A 17,566-nucleotide genomic window follows, 5' to 3' on the forward strand; every position below is an offset into this window, starting at 1 on the left:
TCCGTGTTGGGGGGAAGCCGCGGATGCGCAGCATCCTGTGTAGCTACAGACAGGCGACGCGGCTTGCACTGCCTACCTGCTGTGACCTCAGAGGAGTGGAAATATTAAATGTAATCATCAGAGTGATGCAGGGTTCAATCTTGTTGAGTGGTATCATACTTTTCAAATCAGTTCTAAAGCCCCCTTAAGACCCACATTGGTAAGACAAAATGTCCTCGTTTGTATGTTGTATATAATATTTCTAGTGGTGCTCATGATAACACAGCACCAGCATAATACGAGTGAACATTCGCTGTATTACAAACCTGCTGCAGACAGTAGCATCACGTGCTCTTTCACTACATACTGTACAGTGAAAGCTAAGCGTGCCAGGGTCTATACAGAGTTGTTCGAAGGGAATACCACACATTTTACCACAAAGGTTAATTAAAGATTCTTGCAGTACGACACATGTTCATGCTTTCGCGAGAGTTACATCTACTGTACCGTGGTCTGTAACCACCGCAAGCCCTCTGTACGATGAAAGGAGGGATGGTTTCTCAACTGGGATCAGTCAAACTGAGACTAACGCTGTAATAAAGCATGAACCAACGTGCCACCTAACAAGCAAAAAGCAGTGAAACTGATGTTAAATTCTGATGAAAAAGGTTATAAACCGGTTTCCAAATTGGCCTTCTTAGGGATTCCATAGAAATTCTTCAAATTAAATCAAACTCATCTCTTTATTTCAAGCACATAGAGTACCTCTGTGTGGTGATGCATCCACACATGATGTAGTGCTGGTATCATTCTTCATACAAGGAAATGAATGCCGTGACCACTTTTGAGGTTGAACGTTTCCTTAATACCTTTCAAAATACTGGATGAACTAGTGCCTAAAGTTTTCTTTTGGTGTAAAGGTTTCCCATTGTAAAACAAACATGTGCATCATGACAAATAATAATATCAGTGTAGCTATGAATAGCTTGGTATTTGAACTACACACCGCAAGAGTAGCTGGTATGCTACGAGTCCAAGAGATGTGGAATGCAAACAGTAGCTTGGCAGAGTTCTGTTTATGTTCTTGCACGCTCATACGCTGCCTGTTTTCTTTATTGACTCAACAACTGGCCTTGCGCTCCGAGAGTGCGAGCGCGCGTGTTTGTGTGTAATTTTGATCTCATTCCGCGCCCGTGGGTAAAGCCCTCCTGGCCCTAAGGTGCTTGTCCTCAATTCAGACGCGCTGACAAAGTGGCCTCTCTGAAATGAGCTGTGTGGCCTGTTTGCAAGAGGAGAGTAGATGCATTTTACTGCCTTTGATCCACGGGTAAACAACCTGCAGACGGAAAGGAGAAAAGAAAAAGGTAGAAGTCATCGGCGGACGTACGCACCCATCTGTGCGGTGCGTAAGGAAAGAAGAAAGCGAGGAGATCAACAGGGACGGAGAGTACAGGAGACAAACTCTGACAGTGCTTTCCTTTGCCAGATCTCGCCGTGGGTGACGGAGCTTGTCTTGCCCTTGCAGGTTTTACTGCATTGGCAGTGTTACATATGCTTTTTTTAATATATCCCATTATGTCTCAAACACATTCTCTCTCGCATTACTCTGCTAAGCGCAAAGCCAGAACACTGACTCGCACAGTAATTCATAAGGCTTGCTAATGTGACAAGTGTCTGAGTCACTGAACAAAGGTTTGACCAATAGGGGGGGACCTGGATTCCAAGACTGTTCCAATTGTGCTACATTCATGTGAGGTAAAAATGTGACATTTACCAGGATGAGGAAACACATAATAAGAATCCAGAAGGGTTTAGTATTTACACTTTAATTCAACTTTGGCAGGCAGAGACTCTAAAACAGCATGTCGACCACAAGACATTCTCCACTGAAACCCAGGGTGAAACCATTGCTGCGGCCGCTTCTACTTCCAATTGTGCTATAACAATAATAGTGAGAGCGATAAACTTACTTTAACTTCATACAGTGTACAGTATGATGGTTTCTATAATAATTACTTTCCTGAGGGTTGGGCGATGTATCATTATCATATAATTGCCATGATACAGTCTGATACAATATATCGTCTTAGATTGTTATTTTATTGTAAATTGTGTCTTCTCCAGGATTTAAAGCAAAGTGATGTCATTACATAATAATATCATAATTTGTATGGTGTATCATAAGATACCCTCAAAACACTGACATATTAATCTGAGGTCAGATTGCCCAGCAGTACCTTCTCTATGTATAAGCCCTTAAATGATGTGTTCATAGAAAGAGATGTGGGGGGGAATCCTTCTCCTTCTGGACTAGTATGTATTTCAAAGAGTCAGACAAATGCATTGGTCAGTGGCAAATAGAGTTGTAGAGTTGTTTTGCTGCTCTCAGAAATTGTTACTATTATATGAGTTTATGTTAAACCACCATTACTGTTTTGTTTTTTTTTCACTTCAATTCTGAGTAATCATGTTTAGCCTGTCATTTTGTTATGGCAGATGACTCCGAACACTACAATACCAATGAGTCTTGTGTCAGAATCTGAACGGTGGCGAAAAAACAATTAATCGTTCCACCACCCACAACCTGAATTCATTCAAAACTGACCCAGAAACCAAGCGGCAGATCAAATTATCAGTTATCTCGCGGGCGTAGCAGCTAGCTTTCACCTGCTTTAACAGTAGCACTTAATGCAATTTAAAGCTTGATGATTGGATATTTCTTCCCAAAATGCACTGTGGGAGTTAACTTATCTGCTTATGTATTTAATGCACAAAAGCTTGTACCTCAGTTATCTTTATCAGAGAATCAGTGTCTCACACCCATCCATGTCATCGAAGTGCTCCTGCTGTGAGTCACTTAATATTCTCTATGGGGAAAAATGAAAAGACTTTCACCTCTTTCTCCCCACTCACTCCATTATGTTAATGTTGGTGGTTTTTATCTGAGAAAGAAATGTCTTTACGAGGACATATGTGGCATACGAGGCATACGAGGCATTTTTTTCTGCGGCTTCCAGTTCCGACTTCTTGCAGCGTCGGCCCTCTGTGGTTATTATATGAGTATTGTGGTAACATACACTTGAAGAAATCAGAATTGATCCTTTACTATTCATGCCAAATATGTATTAAATTGTTTTTTATATAATTTTATCTGGTAATGCATTTTGACACAGAAGATGTTTTGTCAATAAAGTTTATAACGTGTGAGATATTCAATGAAAATACTCATTTAATAGAACCACAGAGTTTAGCAACATGGAAAAATCAGGATAGGAGAATTAGCCCAAATGCCTCCTCCAACATCAAAGCAGGAATATATTTTGTATGTAGATTGTTGTTCTGATAGCTGACAATGATTAATTAATAAAAGCACCTCACAGTGATTCAGGAAAACTGCGCCACAGCCCCCATATCGTTTCCTATCATAGCGGTGGGTAACAATGGCCGGCCGTTATCCAGCGCTCAGCATGATAGACTGGCGTGCTGTAGGTGAAAGGACATCACTAAATCAGCGATGACAAACTCCTCCGCCTGCCAAACAAAGCCGCTCAGATTCGTGCGCGCGGGCAAAGTGTGGATGGCCGACAAGGTGCTTCATTTCAGCTGAGGGAAACTGAGTGTGGCAGCTCAGCCCAGAGTTGTCAGGCAAATGTCATCCAGACAGTGAATGGAGCAGAAGTGGCAGTGGGAAAGAGAGAAATTCCACATTGCATAACCACCCTCTTATCTAAGCTCTATTATCTTGGCCACAGTTTGTTATATGGCTGCCAAAGCTATCACACACACACACACAAAAAAAAAAAAAAAAACTGAAACAGGGCCTTATTTGGCTTTGCCTGCACCCACACATAAACGCACAGACAAAGGAAAAGGGCTAAGTGCCGTGAATACAATCAACATACCAACAAACAATGAGCTGTAATAAATTGCAGACTAACATATCACTGTATCTTATTTCACTTGGAGAGCCGAGTGCTGAGCAATTATTGTCAGCATCACTTGGCCTATAAAGACTATTCCCCTCAGAGCCGGTGTTGGTAGCGAGTGTCGGTAACAGAAGAGCATGTCAACAACTGTTAACGCTAATTGCTTTCACACCAACAGCGATCTATTAAGAAAACATGCAGCAAGACTCCGCGCAATGTCACGTCTGTGTGAGTCATGCCTTTAAAAACAAGGCCCTCCTTGAAAACATGACCACATGGGCTGGAGGCTGATTTGTAATCTGCAGTGTTTGGATGACTTAAAAATTTGTGCCAGCATTACCATGCTTCACAATCCTCTCCAGGCTTACCATTAAAGTCCCAAATTGAATTATCCAAACTTAGATCTTGTATAGTACATTGTAGTTGTGGTTGTAGGGGTTTTAAAAGTCCTGTAATGTCTTACTTCTCTATTTTCAGATCTTCTTTAGTTCTGAGAGTGTTTTTTTTATGCATCTTATTCAACCTGGCACCCCGTGTTGGAGCTATGACCGCTGGAATGGGGTCAAATAGACACGCTAGCACATTTCTAGGGAAATGCTGCATGAATATACTCCTTCTGTACATCTGGTGAGTTAGTTACAATTTTCTAAGACGTTATAAAATCATATTGTTGCCAAAAATAGGGTGAGAAAGTGTTCCCTTTTCATTTGTCAGTGGCCTTACTGCGCCAATCACTGACACACAAGTATTTTAAGTCAACTTTAAAGTGAATCCGTTTCTACAAAGATAAATCCAACTCACTGCAGTTTTGATTTAGTGACAGTATCTCATGAATGTACAATCAACCCATATGCTAGGGTGCTGCTCAGCCTTGCTTTCAATTTAATCCAGTGGCCACTTTTTTCTTTTATAGCCAAAATTACTGTTCTTCTCATACATTTTTGATTCATGGGGGATTACTTTTTTTTTTTTTGTTTTAACTTGAACCATACTATTAAATATGTATGACGTAATCACAATTTAAGTATGGACTAAGGAGGAGCTAGAGGGAGAAACTCTACTGCCGACATTTAGTGGAGCTCAAATGTGATGTACTAAGAGTTTAATTGAGATATTCCGACTGTTATTTTCTATCTTAGCTGCTGGGCAGCGCTTGACTCTGCTATCTGTAAACAGCAGGCACAGCCAGTTCACACAACACTGTATGCTGACCGTTAGACTCTAACCTCCAGTCCTTGTTGACCTTTTTAATGTCACAAAGATACACAGTGGTAATTCAAACAAAAAAAAAAACCAAAACAAAACAAAACATCAGTGGTTAAGTGTGCAAAAAGACAAAAAAGACACGTGAACTGAGCAACATGTTGTGGTATTAGATTACCACAAAGTGAAAGTTTACACAGTCGATAAAATCTAATAATGAGAAATATGCTAACAAGACCAGTCCTGACCTTCAGTTTTGTTTTGTTTTTTTTAACCATTATTAGACAGCAGAGACAATAACAGGCACAAAACAGGGGAGAGTATGACATGCAACAAAGGTCACTGGCTGAAAGCGAACTGGCGACATTGCAAAGTCAATATGCCCACTTGGCATGCATGGTAACCATTTGGCTATCAAGGCTGTCAAGGCCAATACATACATACACATATACACATATATAATATATATATATATATATATATATATATATATATATATATATATATATATATATATATATATATATATATATATATATATATATATAAATACACACACATATACATATATATACATATATACATTGTTAAGCTCGGGATTATTACCTCCCCACGTCAGACAACTGAGTAGGACCAGTCAACAGACCTTTGTGCTGAATGAGTCTGCAAGGCTGGAAAAAATGACCTGCGCTCTCATGCAAACAAAATGTGGAAAAGGGTTTCAAGTGATGTGAAGGTTGAAGCAAGCCAGGCTTTCACAGCTCTGTCAGCGAAGGACACAACTGAAAAGGAAAAACAGCCATTACTTAATGAGCCACTCAGAGAGTGCCCTCTCTATTTAGGTTCCATTATTATCATTGTAAATCCTTCACAGCCCCTCGTCTGCTACTCATTCATACAGAGCTCCTGCGGCCAAGTACGCCATTATATATTAACCAAAATCACGGGGTTGGAAAATACCTCAGCTGAATGACAACTATGAAGTTATCTCCAAATAATTTTCTTTTTCTCGAACTGCTCAAATGAAATGTCTTTTGTTAACATTGTTTAATAACACACATTAATCAAGCAGTCGAGGAACCGGAGAGGGGTTATGAAAGGCAAAGCGGGGGGGACAAATCAGCAGTGGATAATTACCGGGGAACCTTCTAACAGTGCGGCTCCTAATCTATCGCTGGCTCAGAGACAGCATCTTAATCACAGCGTAATTACATCCTGTCATTCACCGCAATGAAAACACTGAGACAGGAAGATGGAAGACAGCTCGGGACGACAAGCAGGAAATGGATATATATGCCTACAACCAGCTACCCACGTGCTTTTATGCGCCACTTAATATGTGTCAGCTATGTTGTTCTGTCTGCACATTTCAGCAATTCCTCACCAGCCACGGTCCCCGAAAACAAAGAGGCTCTTATTTTTGAGGTTTTTATGTGCGGCTGCATTCAGACTGTGGAGTGATACCTCAGAATAGACAACTGACAGCTCTTCAAAAAGGACACTTCAGGGCCCAGCATGCATTTATCCCACTGCCATCCCAGAAAAAAAAAAAAAGAAGAAATCAGACCCGTGCTGCCGGCTGAAAGCCTCCGAAATTAATAAATTACAGATGCATCTCGTTTCTGCCTGGTGCTTTCTCAGGCTGGTTTATGAACTTCAATAGTCTGTGCCCACACCACTGACTTCCAAAACTGTCAATTACTAAAAGCTGGGATCAAATGCACATTCTTTTTTTTTTTTCTCCACACTTTTTCAATTCACTTGCGGTGTCTCTGCTGAATTTTAACACCGCAGTGTTCTTGTACCGCTGCACATCCAGTCAAACCAGCACTAGCATCTAAAAAGTTCCAAGTGACGCCCACCCACAGTGCCTTTACACATTAGCATATACACCATATATACTTAGAGATGAGAACATTTATTAATAAATTACTCGAATCGACTGAAAAATAATCATCAGAATGTTTAATTAAGTCATTTTTCAAGCAGAAATGTAAAAAGAAAAATCAATCAATAGTTCCAGCTAATATTAGCATTTGCTTGTTAGTCTTTTAAGGCAGCAGACTGAATATCTTGGGTCTTGAACTGTTGGTGGAACAAAACAAACCATTTAAAGATATTATCTTTGTCTCTGGGAACGCTGATGTGTCACTTTTTACTGACATTTTAAAAGACTAAAACGTCTTTTTCTTCGGTTGCTTCTTATTGGGTCACGGAGATCCTCAATACTCGAGTACAAGTGTAGTTTAGTAGTCTCAGAGGAGGATGAGAACGTGATGGTCATGCTTCCAGATCCACATGAACACACTTCCTCAACACACTAGAACCTTCCTTTGGTGGATATATTTAGGTCACTGGTTGATGGCTCGGACAGATGCACAGTAGAGATTCAGTCCTGTGTTTGTGTGTGTGTGTGTGTGTGTGCGAGGGAGAGGGAAGGCTCGTGAATGTGACCATGCATTTATCAGCCATGCTGTCGCCTACAGCATGTGACAGTTAGAGAGAGCTGGGGCCCGGGGACGTCCCACTGGCATTAAGAAAGCTCTCTCCGTGGGATGCGTCAGCCAATGAGCAGCAGAGCCTCGGGGGGCTGCCTTGTTAATTAAAGCCGGAGTTGTTTGTCAGCGCCGGCATATGATGCACAGCACTATCACCGTCGGGGGAAAGACAAAACACGAAGCAAGATTGCTGCAACCCCTGCAACAAATCTGCTGCCTCACCATGGAGGCAAGACATCTTACTACAGCAACGCCCGCTGTGGTTTCAAGTGTCAGGATCAGTTTGCACCGTGTTACCCAACCTGCAATCATAGTCTACACTTGCAGGGCAGAATCATACACACCTCGCAATGCAAAGAAGGGGAAAAGATGGTATCTGTAAACCGACAGAGTGCACGTCTAACCTTTCAATCGCAGGAAAACCACAAACTTAAGCGCAAGCTCAGAGGCAGACAACACGACTCTCGGGTGGCTCGGGCTGCATTTTATGTCCGAACCAGATGAGAGAGAGCGGTAACTGAGCCCGACCAGAACTCAACAGGTGTTTTTACATCAAACCCACTTGAGCCTGACACAGTTCATGTAAACTGAAGCACTGAGTCTGTGTTGGTCCATCATGTAGGTTTTACCACGGCTATAGAGTACAGACCTGTACTGTGAAAATAAAAGGCATTGTCTTACGCACAAAGACATGAAATTCAAAGACACACACACACACACACACACACACAAACACACACACACACACACACACACACACACACACATTCTGTATATCTATATCTATGTTCTTACACATACTTATACAGAACTGGAGTTACATCCAGGCAGTAACTACTTTTCCTAAATTCAGTCCCACTAACAGAGTTACTAATCAAATATAATTACTTGCGTTGCATAAGTACCTCTATTATCCGCCATCTACTGCTACCACAGAGAGGCTCTTCAGCCCGGGCTGTCTCGAGGAGAATGTCTGACAAAAGATTTGAGAGAGGTATAACCACTGCTTTAGCGATAAAACACGCCAAGGAAGCCGGATTCATCCACTATAAAACCACGGCCTGGTGAGTGAGAGTCTGGTTGAGTGTGTTTGGGCCATTTAATACATTTCATGTGCATTTATGTAAGTCTTTTCCTCAGTCTTTCAATGTCATTTTTGAGGCAAATAATACTTGCACCTGAGTGATGTTAGGGGAGTCCAATCTCTTCCATACTGTCTTATTTTGAGGCAGTAATAGTCTACATGGTGCTGCTTTGATTCTCTGAGGCTTTTTTTTTAACCAACTTTTCTGTTGGCTTTGTGGTATGATATCATAAGCAGACAAGAGCCTAAAAAAGAGCTTGTGTTTTCTCCTCCTTATCATTGTAAGGATTTGGGTCAGTATGTGGCATCTATAAGACAGAATGGGGCATTGTAACCTCTCAATACAAAAGTAATGTAGCTCCTGGGAGTAAATAAGTAAAGCAATGCATTCATTTCTTTTTAAATTATCAGGTAATGTGCAATAAGATGTGGTTCTATGACCCAACAGCCCCAAGAAGGCTGCCAATGTGCTTATTAATTGTCTTTGGCAAACAGTGTTCTGACTTGAAGTGTCGTCACTTGACGGAGGACTGCTCCTGAGTGTCAGCTGCACTAATGACTGCTAATAAGGCACACATGGTGCTATCTGAGTGCTAACAATGAGATGCCCGATAATGAATGCGGTCGAACCTGCACTGCAGAGGTGCAACAGTGAAGAGTGATTTCAGGGGATATTAAAAAAAAAATAGAATTGTTTCGAACAAGTGATCGGTTTGAGGCTGTCGTCGGCCCCCGTGATGAAATCGGAGGACACATACTTGTAACTGGAATCTTGCTGGCTAGGATCCACGCACCAGCTGGGGAAATATGGGTGGAGAAAGTGAAGCAGCAACTCGCAGCTTCCTTAACAACTACTGTTAAGCTCCCCTGGGGCACGGGACTTACAGTCATTTCCCCACATTGCTTTGGTGGAGCGCGCTCAGCGGCCAACAGCAGAGGATGATTAGCGTACGTGTGCAGAGCGGGGTCATGAAGAAAAAAGAGCGGGCATGTTTGGCAAAAACTTCACTGGATTAACAGAGATATGAAACCCATTTCAGTCCGAACGCCTGGCCTTTTCTCGGCTTCCTGCCCCCGACACTGTTGTAATATCACTAAATCAACTAAACCTAAATCCCCATTAGATGTGAATTTAGAAACTCACGCTGCGGAACGAAAAACCCAAACAAATCTGTAAATTCATGTTAAAGCAGATGAACAGAAGGATTGTGGATTAACAGGGGGGGAGAGATTTGCCACTCCGACGTCACTCACAGAGCAAATGGAGCAAATCAAACATCTTATTAATGCTGTGACAGATGGATAATTGTGTCATTTTATTATCTGCTCACTTGTTCGATACCCACAGGGAGACTTCTGCGGGGTTTAAGCCGCAGCGGGTAATTGTTTTACAGCGCTGTTGCCAGGTGAAAGCCTTCCATCCACAGGAGGTCGGCTTTTAAGTATTTGAGAAGTATTAAGCGTTCTAGTATTTACACAGATTTTTCAAGTGTTGGTATCCAGGGAGCAGCACAGGAGTACTGACTGATCTAAATTTTGATTCCTGGAAAGACATAAGAAAGCCCACAAAACTGGACACACTAGGTTTTCTTTTTGTCCTTACAAAAGCGCACAGTAGCAGATTGACTGTGCTTACCCTCCCTGCATCACCACTGAATCATCCCCAAACATTTTTCTCTAATCACAATAAGGTGCCTGTGACACAACAGCATGGCTGTGTTTGTACAGTCAATTTGCACAGGTAAGTAAGCGGCTTTCCTATGAGAAATCGGGCGGGGGGGGGGGATTCAAAGCAAATAAACACGGTGTAATCAAACGCGGCCGTGGCTACAAATTGCTTTTGGCTGTGGCGAAGGAGGTTACGGGAGCGGGCGAGACCACCGTACAGCCTAAGCCTTCATCAGGAGAGCTTGATCCTATCAGCGCTGGAGCTGGAATACCAACAACGCTGACCGACCGGCTGCTGTTTAGAGTCAAAGTGCTGTGGGAGAAAAAAAAAACAAAAAAAAACATAACCTAGGGCTGTTACGAACAGACAGTGGCAGCTGTGCACAAGTTACTAAAATAGGACAATCCAAATGACGGTGACGGCAACCCAAAAGGTGACGGGGATTTCATGAAACATGCTCATCCTGAAGTGCTTTGGAGAGCAGCACGGGGCTTAGATAGAGATTAAAGGAAACAATATAGAGTAAATATTGGCCTGTCGGCCATGTGGGCTCACTGAACCCGTGGAGGATGGGATATGGATGCTGGCAGAATGCTAATGAGACAGTAAGGCCCAACGTAAACAGCACCATGCGGGCCGTCAGTCGCGCGGAAGAGGTCAGGGGGACCACACACACCCTCGGCCGAGGCTTACCAGAGCATGATGCAATAGGTCAGAGCTATTCCCCAGCCAAACGCTGCTGTGTCCTCCTCATAATTGATGAGCAATTAGCACAGGTAGCGTAGGTCATGAGCTCCACTCGAGCGTACAGTAAGTAGGTGAAAGCATGAGTCACGACCGACAGCGAGATGGTCCCAGTGGGCAGGTACGTATTTCACCCACAGTAGGTTATTAACTGAAAACACATTTTCATTTCTGTCATAGTATATAAAGCACACGCAAAGTCAACCTGTTTCTTTAATTCCGGAAAATCAAGCACAAAATAAAATCTGTGCACATCCCCTCGCGTAATTGTACCACATTCACCAACATTATTTAATAAGCGCAGTCCATTTGCATGCAAATCAGCCCAATTACCAACAAGTAGCTGCCATGTGAGTATCATTTCACATGGCGCTGCATCGTGCCTCATTTGCTTTGCCTTGAAACTTAAGCTCCGACGGGGCGCACGTTGTTTTTTCCCTGTGATTGTTCAACATGTATTTAGCTCTCGAGGAGGACCAACTATTATTGCTTCTGAATGTGTAAAAACAGAAATGTGATGATTACTTAACTTCCCGCTCAAGCACAAAGGGGGAGCGTTTCTTATTAGGATAAAGGAGCAGAGGAGAAAACGCTTTTGGAGGAGCGACAAAAAAACAGGATGCTAGCGGAGACAAATAAGCAACTTGTGAACTAATATTACCTCCAGCGGCAGCAAAACAGGCGCGCGCGTGAGATTATTATTCGTAGAAGTCGATAGGGGCAGGGCGCTGCGTTGACAGCCGAGGAGACACCGGCATGCTGGGAGAAGATGCCAGCAAGAAGCACTTTGCCACTGCGACACCCTCAAAGTCTTTCACAGTCAGCAGCTGTCAGAAATGGCAGCCTCGCAGCACAAAGGGCATAAACAGTCACACAGAAGACATCACAGCGTGCCACACTCATACAAATCAACAGCAACGGGGCACAGGCACACATTTTCCGCACACTTGATAAAATGTTACAAGTTCATCTTCGGGAAGCACTGTCGTAGAACTAAACAGAAGAGTTTAACCTAGGACCTCCTCCCGCATGGCAGACAGGCGACTCAGGTCCAACCGCTACACGTCTCAGGCAAGTCCAGAGTCACTTTCTATTGGGAAAGGCAAGTCAAGGCAAGTCGGGTCCTGGGACAGAGCTCCAGGCCGTGACTGTTTGGGTCGCTTGTCAGGTGCCACTTAACATTTTCTTTGTGCCAGATGTGGTCAAGCTAAAAGTTCTCTCAATGGAATTTATAGTTGTGTGTGCTGTGATCTACATAATGAAAAACGTTCATCTGCACCCCTACACCATCGTTTGTACATTCTGCCAAGAAATGTTGTTGGTGTTTTGTTTTTTTTTGCTTAATAAGAATGAGCAAACAAAAAACTTTATGAATCTTTCTTAAATTCTTCTCAATCGAAAAGAACAGCCCCTCCCTCCCACTTTTAAAGAGTGAAATACTGACGGCCAAACTAAACCGAAAACACAAAATGAGCGCCGACAAGTCATTCAGTTTATCATGTCTCCAGTGAAGTCACAAGTCTTTAAACTTCCAAGACCACGTCACGTCCCGAGTCATTTATTTTCTGTTGAGTCAAGGTGCAAGCCTTTCAGAACAGAGTCCTGAGTTCACGTCCCTGCTCTACAGTCTTACCATAGAAGTTTATGAGGTGTAACGGTTTAAATCCGTAGAAACGTCATAGTTTCTCCGGCTGTGTGCGCCGTCTGTTATGCATCTTTTACAATCAATTACAATATAACAATAGTTCTCCATGGTGAGGGGTTCACGCAGTCGTACTTCACGCTGGCACCCTTGCGCTCTTGGTCCTACCATCTGCTTCCACACCCACTCCAAGCACCACGTAGAGCCTAGCTAAACGGAACGGCACTGTACCCACTGATGACACAGCCAGGTTAAAGCTGTCAGCAGATGGGACGTGGTGAATAGATGATCGGCTCCAAATGTTTCGAGGTTGAACAACTGGTTTGCAATTCACGCACTCGCCGCACCAATCTACATTCTGACCATAATACTGACTAAGCACTGTGTAGGAGGCAAGAGTCAATCAGGGCTGATTAATACCGCTGCTAAGCCTACATGGGAGGTTGTCGTTGGAATGAGGTGGCCCGTGGTTATGATCCATGGGCTTTCAAATGAGGTCATCATCTTAAAATATACAGACCTCGCCAGGCACGTAACATGTTAGCTATGTTTATTAAAGCTGGTGATTTATATTTCAGCTACAGCAGTGGGACCATTCCCAGAATGAGCCGTGGAAAGAAAAAAAAACAAAACAGGGCCGCCTGCCTTGTCAGTCAGCCTGACGTCCCCCAGGGAGCCATGTTTTATTTGTCATTTGGAACGTAATGAGATAAAGGAGATAAGAGGATGTCATGAGAGAACCTCCTTTTTTCTTTTTTCTTTTTTTCCTGAAATCATTCCACTGACATCAGACACACCACGCCGGGTAATGACAGGACAGGAGTTATCAGCACATGTTGTATCAGCCTGTGACAGATGAACGGTGCAATAGGCAGTTTATCAAAGAGCAAGATGTCAAGAGTGCACCGGCGACTCGGAATACAAAACAATCTGAGCCGGAGACACGGGCGACACAGCGGCAGTGGCACCTGTTTATTTTTGCCTCAGCACCACCATGTAATGCCAATGATTAACGTCTCACTCACAGAGCCCAGAACTTGGGGGATCCTGCGAAAACCTGCAGTGGTTGTCAGACACCTGAGGGATCCAGCTCCATGAACCAGGCACCAGAACCCCTTGTGCCGGTCATCACTCAGTATTGAACTCTACAGCTGTCAACGAGGGACTGATCAGGGGACACCTTGAGGAGGGAGGGGGGCCCCTGAACATCTGAGCATCTCTGATCCACACTCTCAGATGATTACAAGACTCATCTTCATCCGCTGTCTAATTGGCATCATCTCAAGTAAATTGGAGACAAATTAGACAAGTCCTCGCTTCGCTGGTGAGTGGGTGAGTCCTGTTGGGGTGGGTGGATGTATCAGGGACCCCCAATCTGAGAGCCACTCCAAGATGAGGAATGCAGCACACACACACACATATATACACACACACAAACACAAACAGGTAATGACCCAGCTCCTCCTTACCTCCAGACGGTCCAGGCTGATGAAACTGGTGATAGCAAATCCATCAATGATATCCTCCTCCTGCGAGCTGGACTCGCGTCTCTTCCGCCGGGGGGGACGCGGGGCTCTGGCGGCGGCTGCGGGGTGCGGCGCCTTTTTACCGGGCAGAGAGGCGGCTTCCCTCCCCGGACTGTGTCCCTCCCTGTCGGAGCACGAGGAGTTGGGGTCGGGGCTGCGGGCGTCTCTGCTTCCTGCCTCCCGCAACCTCCGCACCCTATCCCGCTTGGACCGGCATCTCCGACCCTGCTTCAATTTCCCATCCATGTCGGAAGCTTTGCAGTGTCAGAGTAAAAAAAAAATAAAAACAAAAAGAAAAATTAAAAAAAGAAAAAAAAAGGAATATAAATATAACTCCACACAGTCGGCGCTCTTCGCCTGAACGCTCGCTGCACCGCGTTAACAACAAATAACACACACATACACACACACACACACACGCATACACACTCACACACACACACTGGACCGAGGATTGTCGGGCTGCGCTATAACGCGAGAGATAGCGCCGCGTGTGCGCGCGCGTATGTGTGTGTGTGTGTGTGTGTGTGTGTGTGTGTGTGTAAATAACAACGCAAATAAAGCCGTCTAACACTCAATGACCTTGAGTACGAACCTCCCCAATCTCCATTACGATAAGCAAATGTTCAAGTATCCCACTCAGGCGGCAGAGAGAGCGAGAGAGAGGGAGAGGGAGAGAGGGGGAAGATCCGCGGATCCGCACGTTTTTTTTTTTTTTTTTTTTTTTGGAAATATTTGTCACGAATCTGCACTGTGTCGACGCGGTGTCCGTCAAAGCAGGTGCAAAACGGGACGAACAGTTAAGAGATCCACGCGTTGCTGCCGCTTTGTAACTTTTGTTGCATCAGAATAATAACACGCAACGCTACAGCCGAACCTCGCTGCATGCCGCAGACGGCGCAGAGGAATCATGTCGCTGCCCGTTGTTGTTTTCCACCAGCCCGATCCATGATCCGAGCCTGTCAAATCCACACACATAGATTTATAAATGTGTGTATTAAAAAAAAACGAAGGCTCGGGATACTACCCGTCCAAAACAAACAAAACCAAAAAAAAATAATAATAATAATAAAAAATAAAATAAACAAGTACGTATACGCTACCGATTGAAGCAAATGATCCCGTCCGCGTTGAGTTTTTTTTTTTTTTTTAAGCCATATTCCTCTCTGCGTTGCTTCAGGGGGCAAAAAGAAAAGAGAAAAGAGAAAGGATCCCAAGTCCGAGAGCTACTTATGCGCAATATTTCCTAAATGATCCGAAGCGTCCGAACGAGACAACCATCCAGTGCGTAATCAAACTCCATGAGGCGATGAAGCGGTCCATTCCAGTTCAGATAATGTTGAGTTTCCTATAAAAAAAATAAATAAATAAAAAAATCCACTCCGGTCCCGTTTCCCCCCCCCTGTTCTTTCGGCTGCTGCTCAGTTGCTCAGCGGCTCGTGGTATTTTCCCTCTATTCGCATAAGAAGGCTTTGATAAGTGTCCTTAAAGCGACAGGAGTGATTAAAATGCCCCCCCGCCGCCGCCGCCCCCTTTCCTCTCATTCCCTTCATCCGAAAATTAAGAGACACAGTCAAGCTTCAGAGAAACCCCACAGAAAACTGACGTATTTCCGCCACCTCTGGCTCGCAATTTAGCATAGGAAGCAGGCTGGTGTAAATAAAAGGAGGAGGAAGAGGAGGAGGAGGAGGTGGAGGGGAGGGGGGGTCACTCACTCTCTCTCTCTCTCTCTCTCTCTCTCTCTCTCTCTCTCTCTCACTGTTGGGCACATTTTGTCACACAAGGCACTATTTTAGTCAAGTCTGTCTGCCACATCATGCGTATCCCACTGACTGTTTGTGCTGTCACCGGCAGAAAATGCAGGCACACACACACACAAACACACACACTCAGACTATCTCATCTATCTGGATTTGACAACTTCTCCAACCTCCCCCCTTCCTCCTCCTCCTCTTCCTCCACTGCCTGAGTTCACCAGCAGGCACCTCAAAGTGGAAACGGTACATGTCATTGTCAGATTGTACAGTAAATATTTGAAATACGGGGGTTGCCACACATACCCTGCTCTGTGTCCCATTTTTCATTTCACTTTTCACTTTTTTTTTTTTTTTTTTTTAAGACAACACACCCCTGGCGCCAGGTTGGTGTTGGGACTTCCAGGGATCCCTCGGGGAGTTCCATGGAGCCCTCTGCAAAGCACAACACGCAGCTTAATTTATCTGCTCTCCATCGGCAGAAATTAGGGCAATGACATTATATAATCACTGTATTGTGTAACAATTATTATCGTGATAGGCTTCGCTGCCCCTGCTGCATTCTGACTCCACCTACACTCACACGGACACTTGTTCAAGTCACCGAAAGGGTGGTGGTGGTGGTGGTGGTGGGGTGAACTGGTGCGGTTTCCTTTGTCGTGCAAACGCGCGGGCACCAGTTACACTAGATTCAATTAACACTGTGCACGCAAAGTGGTTAACCTGGATTAAAAAAAAAAAAGAAGAAGTTCAGCTTGTAGATATGTCTGATGGACATGATAAAACACAGCCCTCCCCTGTCTATCATCTTCACAACACTGCATTACACAACACACTCACATGAAAACACAACACCAGATACTAATATTCCGACTTGTTCCGACGCTGTCCCCTAGATCGATTACAGGTAACACTCGGAGGAAACGCATGAAGCGCGGTGTTGGGTTACAGAGGTCGGGGAAGTGGTGCCTCCTTGTAAATGCTCAGCTCGTATTTGCATAGAGCTTTCGCTGAGCTGGAAAACTTTGTTCTCTCTGCCCGCACTTGTATAAAAAAAAAAAAAAAGTGGAGCACGCCAGATCTGCCATCTTTCATGCCAGGTTTAATTCCAACCAAGATTGTTTTATCTCGATCAGAGCATGTTGCGTGAAGACGTCAAGATGGCAGAACCTCGTGGGCCATCTTGGATTTCAAGCGCGATGGAAAACTACAGTTAAAAGTGAGGATAAAAAGACGACATACAATTAGGATGAGGGGAACTCACCACCCTGTGCGACGCAGTGGGGAGCACCTCGGCCTGTGGAGTCTGCGGCCTACATCGTCCGGTTGGCTACCTAACAAGAGGAACTACATCGTGACTGTTTGCGGCTCTCATTAGCAGGAGTCAGATGGGGACGTGTGTGTGTGGGTGGGGGGGGGACACTGAAGATGAGCAGTTAATATCAGAGGATTACTGGTAATGATCTCATACAAAGGCGTTGCGAGCCGGGGGAAGATTACAATATTCAGCCCGGTGAGAAATATTGCATCGAAGAATCCGC

General features: G+C 44.2%; 1 protein-coding gene across 11 annotated transcripts in view; it reads right to left on the reverse strand.

The window, feature by feature from the left end:
* The window catches only part of fbrsl1 (fibrosin-like 1), a 284,888-nt gene extending 269,093 nt beyond the window's left edge, over window positions 1-15,795 (reverse strand). For 9 of the 11 annotated variants that reach the window (XM_037097553.1, XM_037097549.1, XM_037097548.1 and 6 more), the window contains exon 1: window positions 14,215-14,525. In XM_037097553.1, the coding sequence (XP_036953448.1) occupies window positions 14,215-14,517 (303 nt within the window). In that variant the 5' untranslated portion in view covers window positions 14,518-14,525. Of the gene's footprint in view, window positions 1-14,214; window positions 14,526-14,866 lie in introns of those variants that run through there. The other 2 variants (XM_037097550.1, XM_037097552.1) reach the window with 2 other exon arrangements.
* Window positions 15,796-17,566: the final 1,771 nt, after the last annotated feature.

The sequence above is a fragment of the Acanthopagrus latus genome, chromosome 5 (genome assembly GCF_904848185.1).
Source record: "Acanthopagrus latus isolate v.2019 chromosome 5, fAcaLat1.1, whole genome shotgun sequence".
NCBI classification, from domain to species: domain Eukaryota; kingdom Metazoa; phylum Chordata; class Actinopteri; order Spariformes; family Sparidae; genus Acanthopagrus; species Acanthopagrus latus.